The sequence below is a fragment of the Eschrichtius robustus genome, chromosome 8, assembly GCF_028021215.1.
Source record: "Eschrichtius robustus isolate mEscRob2 chromosome 8, mEscRob2.pri, whole genome shotgun sequence".
In the NCBI taxonomy this organism is placed as follows: domain Eukaryota; kingdom Metazoa; phylum Chordata; class Mammalia; order Artiodactyla; family Eschrichtiidae; genus Eschrichtius; species Eschrichtius robustus.
The window spans coordinates 61,941,749-61,959,462 of NC_090831.1; the positions used below are offsets into that span (position 1 = coordinate 61,941,749).

General features: G+C 35.2%; 1 protein-coding gene across 10 annotated transcripts in view; it reads left to right on the plus strand.

The window, feature by feature from the left end:
* The window catches only part of DGKB (diacylglycerol kinase beta), an 804,767-nt gene that overhangs the window by 294,772 nt on the left and 492,281 nt on the right, over positions 1 to 17,714 (plus strand). For 9 of the 10 annotated variants that reach the window (XM_068550569.1, XM_068550571.1, XM_068550570.1 and 6 more), the window contains 5 exons: positions 1,163 to 1,237; positions 5,295 to 5,414; positions 13,729 to 13,846; positions 16,210 to 16,298; positions 16,381 to 16,497. In XM_068550569.1, coding sequence (XP_068406670.1) covers positions 1,163 to 1,237; positions 5,295 to 5,414; positions 13,729 to 13,846; positions 16,210 to 16,298; positions 16,381 to 16,497 — 519 coding nt within the window. The remainder of the gene's footprint in view (positions 1 to 1,162; positions 1,238 to 5,294; positions 5,415 to 13,728; positions 13,847 to 16,209; positions 16,299 to 16,380; positions 16,498 to 17,714) is intronic. The other variant, XM_068550573.1, reaches the window with a different exon arrangement.

Genomic DNA, 17,714 nt, shown 5'->3' on the forward strand with positions numbered 1-17,714 from the left:
CACACAATTCTAGCCTCTAATTGCAAGGGATTAGTGTTTAAATTTTTTCTCATCTGTAATAAATAAACACATTTATATTTGCATTGTTTCTGAGATGACCTGTGTTATATAACATTTTCATGATTCCATATATATATTTTTGGAGAGAGAGAGTGTAGCTTTCTTCAGCTTCTCAGAGGGATCCATGAATCCCCCCCCCCAAAAAAAACCCTCTTTTACTATATTTTCTTCTTCATTTTATGCATATTAACCACGTACATTAGATGAGAGGTTTTAGTAGAATAAATTTTATTAATATACTTTCAAGCCTTATTCTTTATACTTCTTATATTTTAAATTATCATACTATGAAATACCACTTTTAATTGTCATGCACGGACTACCCTTAAAATTATTAGCATTCACAAAGTATGTTTAATCTTTTCTGAAGATACAGAAAAATTAAAACATTAAATAAATCGGTATGAAAAAATAATTTATTTAGCCAAGGCATATATATTAACCAGCAGTTCTTCAAAGAGCTGACGTTGAGCAGAAGAATGTGAAAATTCAGACTAAAATTCTATTCCCTCGTAAAATAAACTCTGCATGCACTTAGCCTCCAAACCTTGACCTGAACACACCTCTAGCAGAGCAAATTTTACCAGTAAATGGCTAGAACCGTCAGTATACGTTCTCAGTGTATCAGAATAAAAATAAAACTCTCAGCTGCCCTCAAACCCTTCCTCCCACCCTTCCACACCTGTTTTTAAGCTGTGGGGTCAGGATACTCAGTACTTAAAAATCACAGCTTTTTGGAAAATATGCAGGCTCCTACTTTCATCAGATGCTGCTTTCCAAACAAAAATTTTCTTAAAAATCTTCTCCTGGAAGAAAACCTTTCTTTGTATAGTTGTGCCCTCTCCTGGTGAAGGTTTCTAGACAAAGTACAAAAGGAATGTATATTTAGGCTCTTCTTTTATGTATAGTTAATTAGACCTTTAAAATGAAGAGGTATATGTTTACTTTTTATATAAAATTAATCATCTCACTCCTTTAGTTTTTGAGCTACATGTTGAACAAATCAATTCCTGTAAGTCAAAGTTGAAGAACTTACTAAGACCTTGTATTCATTTTCCCTCTCCTTCCTTCCCTCCCTCCTCTCCCCCTCCCTCTCCTCCAGGAACTAGAAAATATCATCAGTCAGATGATGCATGTGGCAGAGTACCTTGAATGGGACGTCACTGAACTTAATCCAGTAGGTATAGGAATGATTTAACTGTTGGCTACATTCTAGAAGACCCCTTTCTCTTTCATCTTTTTTGCAATCCTAATATATTACTGGCATTTGATTTTTAAAAAATTTTTATTGGAGTATAGTTGATTTACAATGTTGTGTTAGTTTCAGGTGTACAGCAAAGTGAATCAGTTATACGTATACATGTACCCACTCTTTGTTAGATTATTTTCCCATATAGGTCATTACAGAGTATTGAGTAGAGTTCCCTGTGCTCTACAGTAGGTCCTTATTAGTTTTCTATTTTATATATAATAGTGTGTATATGTCTTTTGATAACTCTAAGTTACTATTTCTAATCAATAGCCAAAGTGGATTCTGAACAAGAAAAAGTATATGTCGTTTTCTGAAGCCCTTAGTAATAATAACTTTTGCTTTTCTTCCTCATGGAAATTAATTTGAATGGTAGTCTAATATAGGTGTAGGTGAACAGAAGCTGCTGATGGCACTGCCAAGGTCATACCATGCCACAAAAAAGTCAGAACTGACATGTTTTTTATGATCGCCATGATTTTCCTTATATGGAAATAGCTAAAATATTCAATCTAAAAGAGGATGAAGGCGATTAAGAAGACGATAATGATGGTTTACTGTGCACAGTGCACTGTTATCTTTGCATATGTGTTATTGAAGGCTCATAACTCTACAAGGTAGATACTACTATTTTATTCATTTTACAGATGAGGAAATTGAGACCCCCAATATTTTTTAATTTATTTTATTAAAGTATCGTTGCTTTACAATGTTGTGTTAATTTCTACTGTACAGCAAAGTGATTCAGCTATATATATATATATATATATATATATATACACACACACATTCTTTTTCATATTCTTTTCCATTCTGGTTTATCACAGGATATTGAATATAGTCCCCTGTGCTATACAGTGGGACCTTGTTGTTTATCCATTCTATATATAATAGTTTGTATCTACTAACCCCAAACTCCCAATCCATTGCTCCCCACCCACCTCCTCCTTGGCAACCACAAGTCTGTTCTCTATGTCTGTGAGTCTGTTTCTGTTTTGTAGATAAGTTCATTTGTGTCATATTTTAGATTCCACATATGTGATATCATATGGTATTTGTCTCTTTGTCGGGCTTACTTCGCTTAGTATGATAATCTCTAGGTCCATCCATGTTGCTGCAAATGGCATTATTTCATTCTTTTTTTGGCTGAGTAATATTCCATTGTATATATGTACCACATCTTCTTTATCCATTCATCTGTTGGTGGACACTTAGGTCGCTTCCATGTCCTGGCTATTGTAAATAGTGCTGCTATGAACATAGGGGTGCATATATCTTTTAGAGTTATAGTTTTGTCTGGATATATGCCCAGGAGTGGGATTGCTGGGAGACCCCAAAATGTTAGTTACTTGCCCAAAACTCTGCATCTAGTTAAAGATCGAGCTAGGAAACTTTAATCAAATTGTTTCAAGAAATAGTATCTAACAATGCCTATAAGAGCATTAAAAACCTCTTATTTTCAATAGATTTATACCAAAGTTACAACATTATTCAAATGTGTATTAAAACAAACATGATTCGAAACTTTTACTTTGGCCACAGGGATATTAGGGGGAGAATGTTATTGATTTTAGTTTCTCTTTGAAACCAACTAAGTTTAGCATATTGTACATTAATTAAGTAAATACAAATCAATTTTATGTAAATGGTTTACATTTTGTATGAATTCAAAGAACCTATTTAACCACATAAATTCACATTTATGCAGTCAACAGCATGGTAATGGCATGATTATGTGATAGGAGCGGTCTGATAGCTTTTCCCTTGCTTTGCAAACTAATGCGGTTAAAGTACAACAAAGTCAACGCAATGTCATGGAAAGGGAGGGAGAGCACCGTTCTTACTGGGATTAGGGTTTTCCAAGTTTTAACTCAGCTGATTTTTCTTTTCCCTTTTTTTATTTTTGAACATGGAAACGCACATGCTGTGCACATGATGAGTGGCGGGTATCATTAACAAAATTGCAGTTTGCATATGGAATAATAAAGTAGATGGTAACGTATTTAATTCTAAGAATACCGCTTGATTCATCTTAATACTATTTTCACTGAAATCAAAGGACTCATAAGTTCTGCTGCCTTTTCTGGTTATGTTAATGTAAAACACAACATTATAAATGTAAAAGACACATGCACCCCTATGTGCATGTGCATATAATTCACCTATCAATCAAGGCTCTTGTCCTCACGGGAGTAATAGAGGGAAGGGGGTCTTTTTCAATCAGCTTTGAAAGCAGAAGGAGGCACCACCACATCACCGTATTTGGCGGTGGGGGGTTTGAGGAAAGAGGGATCTGGATGCTCTAAAGAAGGAACAGTTAGTGGTCGGGCAGTCTAATTAGGACAAATACCTACTGGAAAATACAAATAAAAAGCTATATAGCATTATTAGTCATTTGTGACACATACTGACAAGTCTGCCCTTTCTGTGGTCAGTATAGAGAGTAAAGATAAAAGACTTGGCTGTTTGCTGTCATAGTAACTGCCTCATTCTGCCTGATGATTCAGCAGCTCTCCCCATTTTAAACACGTGTGTACATTTGTACACATTGTCTGATTCCTGGTAAGTTTGCATAATAACTAAAGAGAATTGTACATTTCAGGTTGATGGCTCAGGGTAGACTGAGATGCCCTTGAAGGGAGTTTTTAAAAACTAACCCAGGTTCTACCACTAGATTTATTAAGTACAATATGAAAGTATCAGTCCTCTGAAACAAACGCTCTGTGTTTTACTTGTCTCCTCATTTGTTCATTTCTACTAGTTCATCAGAGTGTCTTCAAGGGGGAGGGCCTTTTAATGAGACCTTATGCCATTTTGCCCAATTCTAAATGATTTCCCTTGTCTTTCATTTTGAGTGTAATGAAATAATTATTTCAACATCACTTTGTTCCAAAGAGTCTCTTTCCGCTACCTATAGATAAGTTTGTTTCAATGAAGGGAAATAATCTGATTTTCAGAAACTTCCTGAGGAAAGACACCAATCCACTAAGTTCAGGGGTGTTGAGACAAATAATACTTCTGTCCACATATCAAGTTATTCCATTTATTGCACCTTTTCAAATTTTTCTTCTAATGCTCTCTGTATTTCTTTCTTTTTTCAAATTGATTAAAAGTTCCATATTAGATAAAGGTGGTGAGTTGCTTCCTTCACGGGATTCTACCATGTTTGTCACTTTGGTGCCATTAGATGGGAGGTACTTTGCCTTCCCAGCAGCCAAGGGTAATATGTTTGGGTAATATATATTAGCAAATATAATTTCTGCTAATATAACACTAACAACACCTATATTACACTTACTATATATGCTAGATACTCTTCAAAGATACTTATAATGTATTAGCACATTTGACCTCACAACAACCCTTCGAATTAACAACTAATATTAGCACTATGCAGCCGAGAGATAAATATATTACAAACAGACACTACGGAGAACATTTTAGGACACTCTGTGTAAGTCTTCCTTAGAAAAGAAATCTAATCAAAAAATTATTTGATTGTTTAACTTCTTGGCTCCATTAAGTTCTGATAGGCAATTAAAAGCAACTTAATTCCTCCACCCCACACCACTTAGCAAAGAATTATTTCAGCTCTTTGCCGTGAAGTTAATTTGGTCTGTCATTATCTGGCATATATTTGAATTTAAAAAAATAATCTAGAGATAGCAATTAAAGATCACTTTCATGCTTAGAGATACCTTCTTGTTTAAGCTGTACCATCCAGTGACAAAATATTTAAATGTTAAGCATTTACTTATAAAAGTTGATCAGTGTAAGTAATCAGGTTCTCGAAATCATAGCAAAGCTACTGTATGCTCCATAATAGGATTAACATTGTACCGAGTTATTTAGATATTTACCTCATCTCTCTACTTAGTTGCTAGTCACAGTTTATTATAACTAATTCAGTGCAATACTTTGTTGTGTCATATGAAATTTATTTTATTGACTTATTTCAAGTTTTTCCTCATCTCCTCTTCTCCAGATCCTTCATGAAATGATGGAAGAAATTGACTATGATCATGATGGAACAGTCTCTCTGGAGGAATGGATTCAAGGAGGCATGACAACCATTCCACTTCTTGTGCTCCTGGGCTTAGAAAATGTAAGCATTTACACAGAGGGGGTGGCCTGGTGGTAAGTCAGTGGGGTTCTCTCTTATACATTTTGATTATAAATTCATCTGGCTATTTTCTACCATTAGGTATATAGTGAGTGCCTACTTCTTCTAAATACGTATGTCACAGTACAAGTTAACAATAACCCCTTGTATAGTAATACTTGCCACGAATATATTAATTCATTTTAGGTATTACCGTATTATTTAATACATAATCTCTCTCTTTTTTTCCACTATTTAAAGTGCAATCTTGTTAAAAAAAAATTGACCTTATTTTATCTAATGCAAGAAACACCCCAGTGTTATTGCATTCTGTGGTTCCTGCGGTGCTCCATCCCATTCTGTACTCCCCCTCCCCATGAAGATGATCTGTTTTATTGATAACCAAACCCATACTTGGCGGAGCCAATTATATATAGAGGTGGTTGAGTATATATGCATGTGTGTGTGTGTGTGTGTGTGTGTGTGTGTGTGTGTGTGTGTGTGTAAATGTTTTCCTTACATATCAACAGTCTGTCAAAGTTCTTCCTTCTAAGCCTGTCGAAGTTTTCTTATATCAGTGCCTCCAGTGGTAATTAAAACTGGTGGTTTGGGGCATAAAGTAGATCAACATAAGATCAGAATGTGATATGATAGTGACTTTGAGTCCAAATCTTGCTGCCCCGGCTTGGTGTGAATTTTAGTTAATTAAATTTAGTTAATTAGTTAATTAGTTAATTTAGTTAATTAAATTTAGTTAATTTAAAAATCCAATGAGTCAATGCTAGATTTTTATACTTAGCTTAATAAATAAGAATTAACTATAACATGAGTATAGTAAAATTTATACTTAGATTCAAAGAGCATTACTGATGGAAAGCACCCTGACACATAGAATATTTAGAGTTTTGAGATGCAAGAATGTAATGTCCACCACTTTGCTGCTGACCTCCACATTCTTCATACTTCCTGTTACCAGCAATAACGATTTTTCAGATTCAAAACTATGCCACAGTTACTCAAGATACCAATTTTTTTAAAGACAGTTCTCAAGAGATCTTGCAGTCTGTGTTTGTAAAACATGTGAGAGTATATAAAAATAGGTTTGTACATATTCACATATGGGTTTGGGAATATATAAATGGGTTTCAGATGGTACAATTTGTCTCCAGTTCACCTGGATCTTCAAATTCGTTTAGATTCAGGTTAATCTTAGCCTTCATGAGGCCCATGGGATTTTAGACATGGTCAGAGGAAGGAAAAGAAAAATTACCAATAGATGATAAATAGGAAATTACCCTTAAAGTAAATAATTTATTAAAACAAAGTTAATATAGACCTTATTGTTAATAGATACATATTTCTACATTTTGCAAATTAATGAAGCAATACTTCTTGTATCTGATGTTCTTATTACTATACATAACCTAATATGTTTTGTAATAACTTACTATATATCTCTGTATCATAAATATGTAATTATTGTTTAATATACCTTCTGTCAAAAGCATATGTAAATCAGACTGTTGGGAGAAAACAGAAAGAAAACTGACTAAATGTTAACTTTGTAAGGTTTGGTGTATATTCTATACTGAAAAATAGTTGACAAATGACTATTCAATTCTATTGATAATGGTTCCCAAAGGGAATTTTATATTTTTCAAGCTAAAATGTTTTTATTCTAAATATTTATGGAAATTCTTGTATGAGAGAATGAAAGAAGTAAGTAAATCATTTGGTAGTTGAGGGTTGGACAGGAAAGTACAGAAATGGAGATATAGTCATCTATATTTTTAATATCACAGAAAGATTTTGAAATAATGTTTTCTTTTGGAAAATATTGCTTAGAAATTCTTTAGTTTTATTCATAAATACAGATATTTGTGAAATTATGAAAATAACATTGGTAAATATAGTCCACAAATCTATGTGGATTTAACTAAAAATATTTTAAACAAATAGAATATACCTCATCAGTTTCTAGTGTAGCAGTAACTTTATTTCAACGGAATGACAATTCTTTGCCATTAATGTCCATCAGGTTAATGATACATAATTTACTTTATATTCATATTCATAGATTTATATTTTATGTTTTTCGTTAAAAGATTTTTTTTTTTTTTGGAGCTTAATAGGAGAAATCGATTCAGGGTTTCAAAGAAACCCAAGCTGTGTTCCAAAGTTGTTTTCCCAGTGATGGCCACTAGATGGCAGGGCTACATTGTTTAACATTTGTAGATCAACTTGAATATGAGATTGGATGGTTCCCCTGTGAAGAACAATTCTGAGAGTATTTTCTTCACTTCTTAAAAAAAGAATACGTCAATAATGTCTTTAAAATTGGCTTTTAATAAAATGGAAAAGCTATGTAATTATGATCACAAATCAGAGCATCTATTTGTTAAAAACAGCTTTTTAATTCCCAGGCATGGTAAGTGTTTTACAAACTAGTAATGACACAATGACAACTGAGTGATGAGGGCCTTTTTTAGTAATTGAGATTTATTTCCTTTTCTGTAGGCAGTAAAGGTGTTTTGTTATTACCTGTAGAGAATTTGATTCATGCTGCCATTCCCTCCTACTCCGCCCCCCACTTTTGCTTATGAGATTGGAAATCTAGAAGCTTTAGGTTGAATTCAGCCATTTATTGTGAGGCCTGTCTTGTTGTGTTGTCCTATATATTCTTGTCTATTGTCAATTATGAGCTCAGGGAGTAGATGCTAATTGATAGTGCATGTTAAATACCACAGTGTATTTGAAAGTGACTGTGGTGTATTAGCCCAATTACCCAGATAAGAATATTGCCCCGGGAGAGCAGTCCTCACGTGACATGTAAGGTAGAGCAGTTGTGATTTTATTGTGGTTCATTTTTCTCCATCAACAGAATTTTTTAAAATACTCTATTTTACCTAATACCCATTGTGGTGCCAGGATCAGAATTGTAGTTTATCAGAACCTGATTCTTCATCAAATGCTAGGGAGTAGAAGTCATCTCCTTTCTCTTACAAGAAGTCCTTCAAACTTCATGAGACCCAGTATGAAATGGTATAGTCTCTTACGTCTGAAGTAAAATCGAGTATTTGGGTGGCATATGTGATTTTGATTACAGTTAAAAATTTATGCCTGAGACTTGCTCATTCTTCCTTCAGCATTCATCTCAGTGAAGAATTGCTTTTTAAAAAAACCGTATTTTGAATGAAAATGTTTTTCTTTTTTAAATAACTGTATCTAGCAATAAACTCTGCTCTAGTGATTGGCAAACTTTGCCTGTAAAAGGGCAGATAGTTAATAGTTTAGGCTTTGTGGGTCATAAGGTCTCTGTTGCAACTGCTGGACTCTGCCACTGCAGTGCAAAACCCACCACAGACAGCACCTAAATGACAGAGCAGGGCTGTGTTCCAATAAAACTTTATTTACAAAAACAGCTTGCTGGCCATGTTTGACCCAAGGGCCATAGTTTTGCTGACCCCCAAGTTATTCTATCATTAATCTGTCATACAAACAGAATGAGTGTTAACTGTTTTTAAATTATCTTGGAAAGAGAAATCTGATTTTTTTTTTTTTTTTAATTTAGCTCAATTAGACCACCCCAGCAAGACATAAGGACTAATGAAGAGATAGTAGAGTGGCAGCGAGCGTTATCAAACTGGCCTTCACCCTGGCTCGGTTACTAACTAACTAGGTCATTTTTTGCCAGTCATCTTATCTGGACATGTACAAAGAAATTAGTCAGGAATATCCCTTTCCTTTTCTGATATTCTCTCAGTTCAAACATTTGTTTTCCTCGATGAACAGGATAATTAGTAATGCTCCAATTCCTGAAATCTGTAATCTTGCATCATTATTAGGTTTTTCAAGGAAAATTCCTGAATTCATATTATCATAAAAACAGGAATACACATTTAAATAGGAGCCTGGCTTAAAATAAGGATACCTTCACTTCTTAGTCTTGGATTGTTGGGCCCAAATCTGGCCTGTATGATTTTTGAAAGGTTATGTATGTTGATTTCACTATATGTTCTCAGAGTCCTGGTCTTTAATCCCTATATATAGTTTAAACTTTGCCATTGATTGAAATGTTTTAGGATACATTTTTTTGCCTGATTCAATAAAGTAGAAGTAATTCTTTGGTTTGCTTCCTGATTTCTGATGAAATGTGTCCCTTGATGAGTATGATGGAAAGCAGAAGATGATGTATTCTTAATAGACTAAGCTATATTTGGAAAACTAATGTTTCACACTCTATTTTTTTAAATTTAATTTGGTTAAGATGTTGTTCTGCTGTTTGCACAATCTAGAAAGGAGTTATGAAGCTGGATAAATGCAACAATTCTTGAGATTCCACACTGGGTCACTCAAGGAAAATAACCACGTGATGTTACTGACAGTTGAAATGGCATTTGAACCTTAAGGCTATTAGGGTCTGAGCCTGACTTCAGAAAGTGGGATCTGGAGATTGGCAGTTGATTGCAGCTCCATTCAGAATTTTAAAACTTTTCTCTGCATTCTCTTTTCTCAGGCCCGATATAGTTCATCTTTTTGTCTAAAAGAACAGTTTCTTTCATATCATTATAATTTTTGGGAGACCTTGAACAGAAAAGTATGGTAATTTAATGGCACTTATTATTTCTTGAGTTGGAATCCATTTGCGACCTTAGCTCTTCTATGTGTCATAAGTGAAGTCAGTTGAAACAGGGACCTGGCTAGGCAGGGGGATGGGAGCATTTTGGCTGTGACATGAGTGAAATTTCTCCTTGAGGTCTTTTGAAAAAAATGATATTATTTATAGCAGCCCTAGTTCACTTGAACACTGTCTGCAATCTTGGAGGTATTTACGGAAAAAACTAAAACTTCAGAAACCACTAAGATAATGAAATCGTTTTCAATATTTTCCAAAGAGCATTCTTTCCTTCAAAGCCTCCTTTTGACTTACAGGGGATTAGAAGGCGAGGAAGACCCTGGCACTCCCTCTCTGTGTTAATTTGCCTGTGTTTCATTAAACATTTCTCTGACACATGCACAGAACTGAACTGCTTCATTATAAATACAGTGTTTACTAAATATCAGGAATAAATTTTTATTAAGAGTAATGTCTGGTAATGAAAAAACCAGGAGAACACAACTTTTATGAAATAAAGTATCATAAACCTACAAACATTCTTCTCAGATCTTTTGGCTGAAACACTGGGATGTTACACAACTCAACCCAATGATGGTAATAATATTTGCTGTTTATATAACACCAGTCTTCTGAGGAGCTAAATTGACTTCACAGGTATTGTATAATGAAACCTCACACCATGGCCCGGGTGAGGAAAGTGGTTACTTTCATTTTATTTCATTTTATTAGAGAGGAAAATAAGAAAGGTGAAATGGCTTATCCACATTTTCATCAGAGGCCAGGAATCAAGCCTTCCAGATTCCCTCTTCATTGCTTTTTTATAAAAATGAATTCCTCTCTATGACAATAAATATTTATTTACAATGGAAGTACTAAGAGGTGTATGCTCTGCTGGCTGATAGAATATAGTAAGGCGCAGTGTCTCCCCCTTCCCCAGTATGTTTACCATCTAAATAAGACAAACAAGACAAGACATGAAAATACATAGCGTCGGCGTTTAATTTGCGCTGCTTAGAAGTAGTTGGCTCCTGGTTTCAATTTCTTCTCTTGAAGTCACGTACATATTTCATCCTCTGAATATTCTGGCAATGTATCCGGCTAAGAGCTATAAAGTGATTTAATTTGTTTTTTGGTAGAGCATTTTATGTCGGGGTAATGGATTTGTGCATCAGTGGCAGCCTGTAACATGGCTAAGTGTTCTGATTGACAGAACACCCACGTTCAGACTTGTTTATTTTTTGATAAGGAAAATGCCAGCTAACTTAGTCCATATGTGCTCTTCAACAGGAGGAGGCTTATTCACATGTAATGGACACTCATTTCAAAATAAAATGACAAGGCTTATGAGAACAGTAATACATATGAAAATTAAATTTTCTTTTCTCCTTTTCACTTAAAAATGTCTTTTTAAGCATTAATCTAATTATTTAAACTAACGCTTAATGCTAACTTTATCAATATATTTTTTAAAAATTAACCTCTTTAACTTTTAACATCAGGGTATCTTATCCTTATTTGAAGGAATAGAAATTTTAAAACATAGTTTGGAAGCTACAGCAAAATTAAACAAATATATAAAGCATTCCATTCACATAATAGAGATACTAGAAATCATATGACTTGAGCAGACCAGAACTGGATTCAGAAATTACTATAAAATCTATTTCTTAAGCTTTGGGAAAAAAACCTGAAACACCATTGTCTTCTGATGTCCCCTCCGTGGCACCTCCTGCAGAAGTGCTTTTGCTGAGAACTTGTTAGTTCTTTGTCAGGAAAATGAAGCTGAGCATTGTCAAGAACCATGAAGGGTCTGAGAGTTACCCTACTTGCAAGTGAACAAGTGAGCTTGCCACAGTTCCATGGGTGCTGGCAGAGGACGTGAGTGCCTGGGTCAGAAACAAAAACTTGTTTACTCACAGCAAAGAAGCGATAGGAGCTTCACATCTGAGCTAGTTCTCCTGGCCCATGAAGTCTCTTAGGGGTGATGGAGAGAGGTCCAAGTAATTGCCTTGCACAGCATCAGAGCTCAGAACCCCTGGCTTGGGGAAACTAAATCTTTTATGATACGCAGTAAACAAACTTGCTAAACCTTTGCTTAGAAGGGAGAAATTATCTTTATTATACCGGACAGTAAGGAAACCTGCCCTCTGCACATCTCTGTTGTGCAAGGCTCTATGTTATTCAAACACCTTTGAAAAGATAACCTGGAGAAAAGGACAGTTCTTCTGCTTACAAAATGTGCAGAAATTCAAGAGACCCATGGAGAATTATCTCCCAGAAAGCATTTTCATTAATGTTTCATATTATGATGCAAATTTGACATTTCTGGTTCTAATGTAGGAATTAGTTACTGTGGATTTAATTGGGTACTTCAGATCTGGTGGTTTATCTCTTGATTGGGAATAGGAAAAAGTAGTTAGGAAGCATTATTATTAATATTTTATTATCCAGAGAAACAAGATGATTTGGACACGTTTATACTGTCTCACCACCACAGAATTTGTATTAGTGCCCCAGCACATAATAGGTGCTCAAAAAAGTATTAGCTCAATGTGTTCTAAGAAGTATGGCAACTTGACTAACCTGAAAAACCATGACCTGCAGTGGTTTCTATAGAATGTCAATAAATGATGTCTAAAATTAATCTGAGTTTGATATAGTTTGGTACATGATGTACAAGGACTACATGTTAATACAGAAGATGATGGTAATAATAGTAATGATGTATAATAACTTCATTTAATATCTTCACCTCCTTGTAAGGAATCTTAAGCATCATATTATTTCATTTTACTTCAATCTTAAACAATGTATCTGAGAATAGCTATTATAATATTATATAGAGTTTTACTTAGAAGAATAAATAATAATTACAGTTGTTTTGCTAAAATGTAAATTAATTGAACTCAAGGTTTTATTGTGGCAAATAATGGTAGAGACTGTTATAAGTAAATACAGTAATATAGTTTTAATATTTTTGCCATCTTTCCATGAGATTAAAATGATTCATATTTTGTAAAAGAGAAGTAAAGAAAATAATAATGTAATTAGAGCCTTATAAAAGTTTATTTTTTTAAATTTTCTATTTGAGACATACAAAAATATATTAATGTCAATTATAACATATAAGGAATCCCCCAACTGAAGCCTTAGAATATCATGAATAACTTACTTTTAAGTGTCATTCTTTCCCATCCCATCCCACCCTTCTACCTCCTTATAAGAGCTAACCACCATCATGAAATTTGCATATTCCTACTATTAAGCAAGGGTTAACATATTCTGCCAGGGTTTTCATCTCTCAGAATCTTCCACCCAAGAGTATTTTCTCTTCCTTTATTCACTTATTTGCTTATGGAATTGTGCTAGGAGTAAAGTATACAGAGGTGAGGCAAACGCGCCTCTGTTCTGAGGAGTGCTCAGTTTGGCGGACGGTTATGATGGTTGGGACCTGCTGTTGAACTGCTGATATTAGGCAAGAATTTGTGGGTAGCTATAGCATCTGATATTTGTTAGCAGGATCTCATTCCACTAGAGCACATGTGGTTTTCTAGACTCTGTGGCAATCTTGGAGAAAGTCAGGGATGAAATAACAGATTGTCTTCAAATGCTTCAGTCCAGCTCTGAATTTTATTGGCACTTACATATTCCACTGTTTACTTCATTAAGTGAAATCTTTTTCTCTTGCGTCCCGTGCAGCATGTGAAGGATGACGGACAGCATGTGTGGCGACTCAAGCACTTTAACAAACCTGCCTACTGCAATCTTTGCTTGAACATGCTGATCGGCGTGGGGAAGCAGGGCCTCTGCTGCTCCTGTGAGTATGTTTGCTTTGCCCGGATGTCATCACCTCTGGTGAGGAGGGGTTGATTTCACGGAATAGTCCTATTTGTAGACGGAGTTAAGAAATAACCTGACACTTCCCGTACCTATGATTTATCTTTCCCTGAAGTATGTTTCTGAAGGTTTAGATCACTCTAGTTTTAACTTTCTTCAGTTTTGGAAAACCTTCTCCTTGGAAAAGAAGTAAGGACATTTCCCAATTCACTAGCCATTTTCTTTCCACTGTAGTTTAATTTATTCATGATTCCCATTTCTTCTGGGAGTATTATGAAAATATCCATTGGTCTCTCATGTTTATATCTTATGCATATTTGTCTTTTTTCCCTCCCTAAGTTATCGCTTTATTCACATTGTCTTCCTATAATGAGCTAATTCCTTTCAGTCTTTTAAAAATAATTAATTGATTATCAGTTTCCATTCAAACTAAGAAATCACAAGGAATACAAACTAATCTTATACCTCAGGCACATGATTCTTAATTCTATCACGAAGAAAATCTAATATATGGTTAATGGATATTAGAACCCAAAGTGTGGCCAGTTCATGAATTGTGGCCATTATTTTTATTTCGGTACACTTATCTTTACAATATCTATTTTATTCTATGGCATACTTTCTGGTAGTATATGTAACAATTAATTTATAAAAGGCACTTAAGAAGTTTTAAATAAACAACATGTGTGCCTGAGGAACTTTTGCATTCCCTGATGCCTCTGTTAAAACAGAGGGAATATTGAGTCCTCCTTACTAAAGTGTGACTTTGTCTTGGTCCAGCACGTGGTCCATCCACACCCTTTTCTGCAGTGTATGGAGTTACTGAAATTGTCAAGTTTGTTAGACACATCCCATTTTCGTGCATTTATATTAAATCTAATTTTTTAGCTGGCTTCCATATAATACATAATTTTCAGATATTATTTTTAGCTAACGTCTTCTTTGGTAACATATTTGGGAGTTGACTTTCTCTCAGATGTTTTATTTCACATTAAAAACCATATTGTAGGTACACTTTTAAGTGATTTCTTACGTGTTTAAGGATTTTAATAAAGTTACATAAAATTACCTCGTGCCACTTTAGAGGGCACTTTCTGGTGGCCACATTTAAAAGGCTATTTATACCAGAACATTCTCCATGTACAAAGGAAGTAATTTGTTTTCAAAGTTTTATTATTTTTAAGGAAAATAATTTTTCACGGTACTTTCTATTGATGGGAGCTTATGAAACAAAATGATAATTCTCATATAATATGGGCAATATCATATAAGAGTGAGAATCTTGCTCACAAATTTTAACTGATTAGTGTGGCAAATGTAATACTCAACATTATTGCCAATATGGACGAGAAGAGAAACTGTTTCCAAAGGAAATCACAGATGTGGATATTTGGGAATAGTTTTACTATATAAATATTATATTTTCATTCTAACTTCATGCAGTGGTTAATTTTTGTTTGTTATATTGAGAGAGCTACCTGGTTGTTTTTTACTTAATTTTTATTCTATGTATTTATGCATTTAGAATTCTTAATTTGAAACCAGCGTTTTATTAAAGAATATCTGTATATGACCCTGAGTTATATTGAGAATCAAGCCATGAAGTAATTTAAAGATGCCAATAAAGTGTACGTGTTGGTTTTTTTATATACATTATACATTTTATATACACACACATATATATGTTTGTACATGTGTTTCTATACATATTTGCAGATACATATAAAATTTTGCATATATATATATATATACACAATATGCTGCCCAACAAAGGTTGTTCCTTTTGGACAAACAGTGCCATGATGGCAATGAGGGATGAAGTTTAACTGAAGGCCTGGCATGTATGATGAAATCTATTCTCTGGAAATAGACTAATCAGCCATTTAAGGTTTAGATAAATCAATAGACAAAATAGCATAAACTCATGGGCTTTTATTCCCATGCCCGCCAGCTGCTCTCATGCCTATACTTTGTAAAATATAGATCTCTTCCTTCTAGCAAATGACACCAAGCCATTTGGCAGTCATCAATTTGTCTTTAGTATGTTTGTCATCTGGGAATTATTGTGAAAAATTTGAGTGAGGCCTGATTTAATTAAGCATTTCCTGCTATTGCCATGATAGAGGAGTCTTGGTTCTTCACATGCATAATATTTCCTGTACTAATTGGCCTTTTGTATTCCATGGTAAAAACAGTCGAGTTGGACTTTTCCTTGATGTGGCTGATTGGATTGATTAGGGAGCAGTGGCTATGAAACGAGCTTCTGTTAATGTCATTCTTTCTGTATAAAATTGCAATCAGGACCAGGATTAGCTCTGAATTTGTGTACATGTTTCCTTTCAGTTTGCAAGTACACCGTCCATGAGCGCTGCGTGGCTAGAGCACCTCCTTCTTGCATCAAGACTTACGTAAAGTCCAAGAAGAACACTGATGTAAGTGTGTGGCCATGCTCGCTTTTTGAGGATGGTGTTTATGGATGCCTCCTCTTACCACAGTGCTTTTGTTGTGTTCTAGGTGATGCATCATTACTGGGTTGAAGGCAACTGCCCAACCAAGTGTGATAAATGCCACAAAACGGTTAAATGTTACCAGGGCTTGACAGGACTGCATTGTGTTTGGTGTCAGATCACAGTGAGTAACATCGGAGGATAAATCTCTAGCATTCACTCACGATGAAGATGGTATATCCCATGTTCTCTGATGAGTCCTATCCTGGAAGGCCATCCTGAATTTTAGACTAAGTCCAAGTTAGCGTAAATTCATGGGGGCCTCTTATATCATGTGTGGCTCCCAAAGGGATAAATGTCAAGGTCAGATTTGTCCTCATAGAATCGAGAATTTTAGAGCTGGTGACAACCTTAGAGATAATACTGTCATAAGGTGTTCAATCTGTGCTGCATGGAGTTCTAGGAGTTCTAGGAGCCAGGAAGGTAACCAGACACCATGGCTGTGGGTGGGCCTTGAGCCTGGGATACTGACTGGGTAGAGCTCAGCTATCCCTCTGCCCGGAAACACTATTCTGGTAAAATTTTCTATTCTACATGTTCTAAATTTATTCCAATCATTAGAGTCTATGGGCTTAAAAAGGGTAGAACAATGAATAATGTGGTACAATGACTTAATTTTATAGTGAGGACACTAAGACCAAGAAAAATCTATGCAAATCATCAATGACCACATGACTAGGTAGAGATGCAGGTGGGTCCATATTTTAGTTCTCGATGCTTTTAAGAACTCACTTAGGGCTTCCCTGGCGGCGCAGTGGTTGAGAATCTGCCTGCCAAGGCAGGGAACACGGGTTCGAGCCCTGGTCTGGGAAGATCCCACATGCCGCGGAGCAACTGGGCCCGTGAACCACAATTACTGAGCCTGTGCGTCTGGAGCCTGTGCTCCACAACAAGAGAGGCCGCGATAGTGAGAGGCCTGCGCACCGCGATGAAGAGTGGCCCCCGCTCGCCGCAACTAGAGAAAGCCCTCGCACAGAAACGAAGACCCAACACAGCCATAAATAAATAAAAAATTTTAAAAAAAAATTAAAAAAAAAAAAAAAAAAAAGAACTCACTTAACCCTTCTTTACAACATGGTGTTGCCTTGCTCCTTTAGTTAAATCATAAATTGAGGGATAACAGATATGGATGTAAACGCTAGTCATTAATGGTATTGACAATCGAGAAAGAAGAGGGCACTTGGTCTTTCCCAGGAAATCTTAGCACTCTACCTAGTTTGCTTGATTGTCAAAGCTGCTTCAAGTAACTTCTGGAATAAATGCAGTTGTTAAATGGTACCTCTAGTGTTTCATGTTGTACTTCTGGAAATTAATTAGAACGCACATTTTTAAGAATAGCCA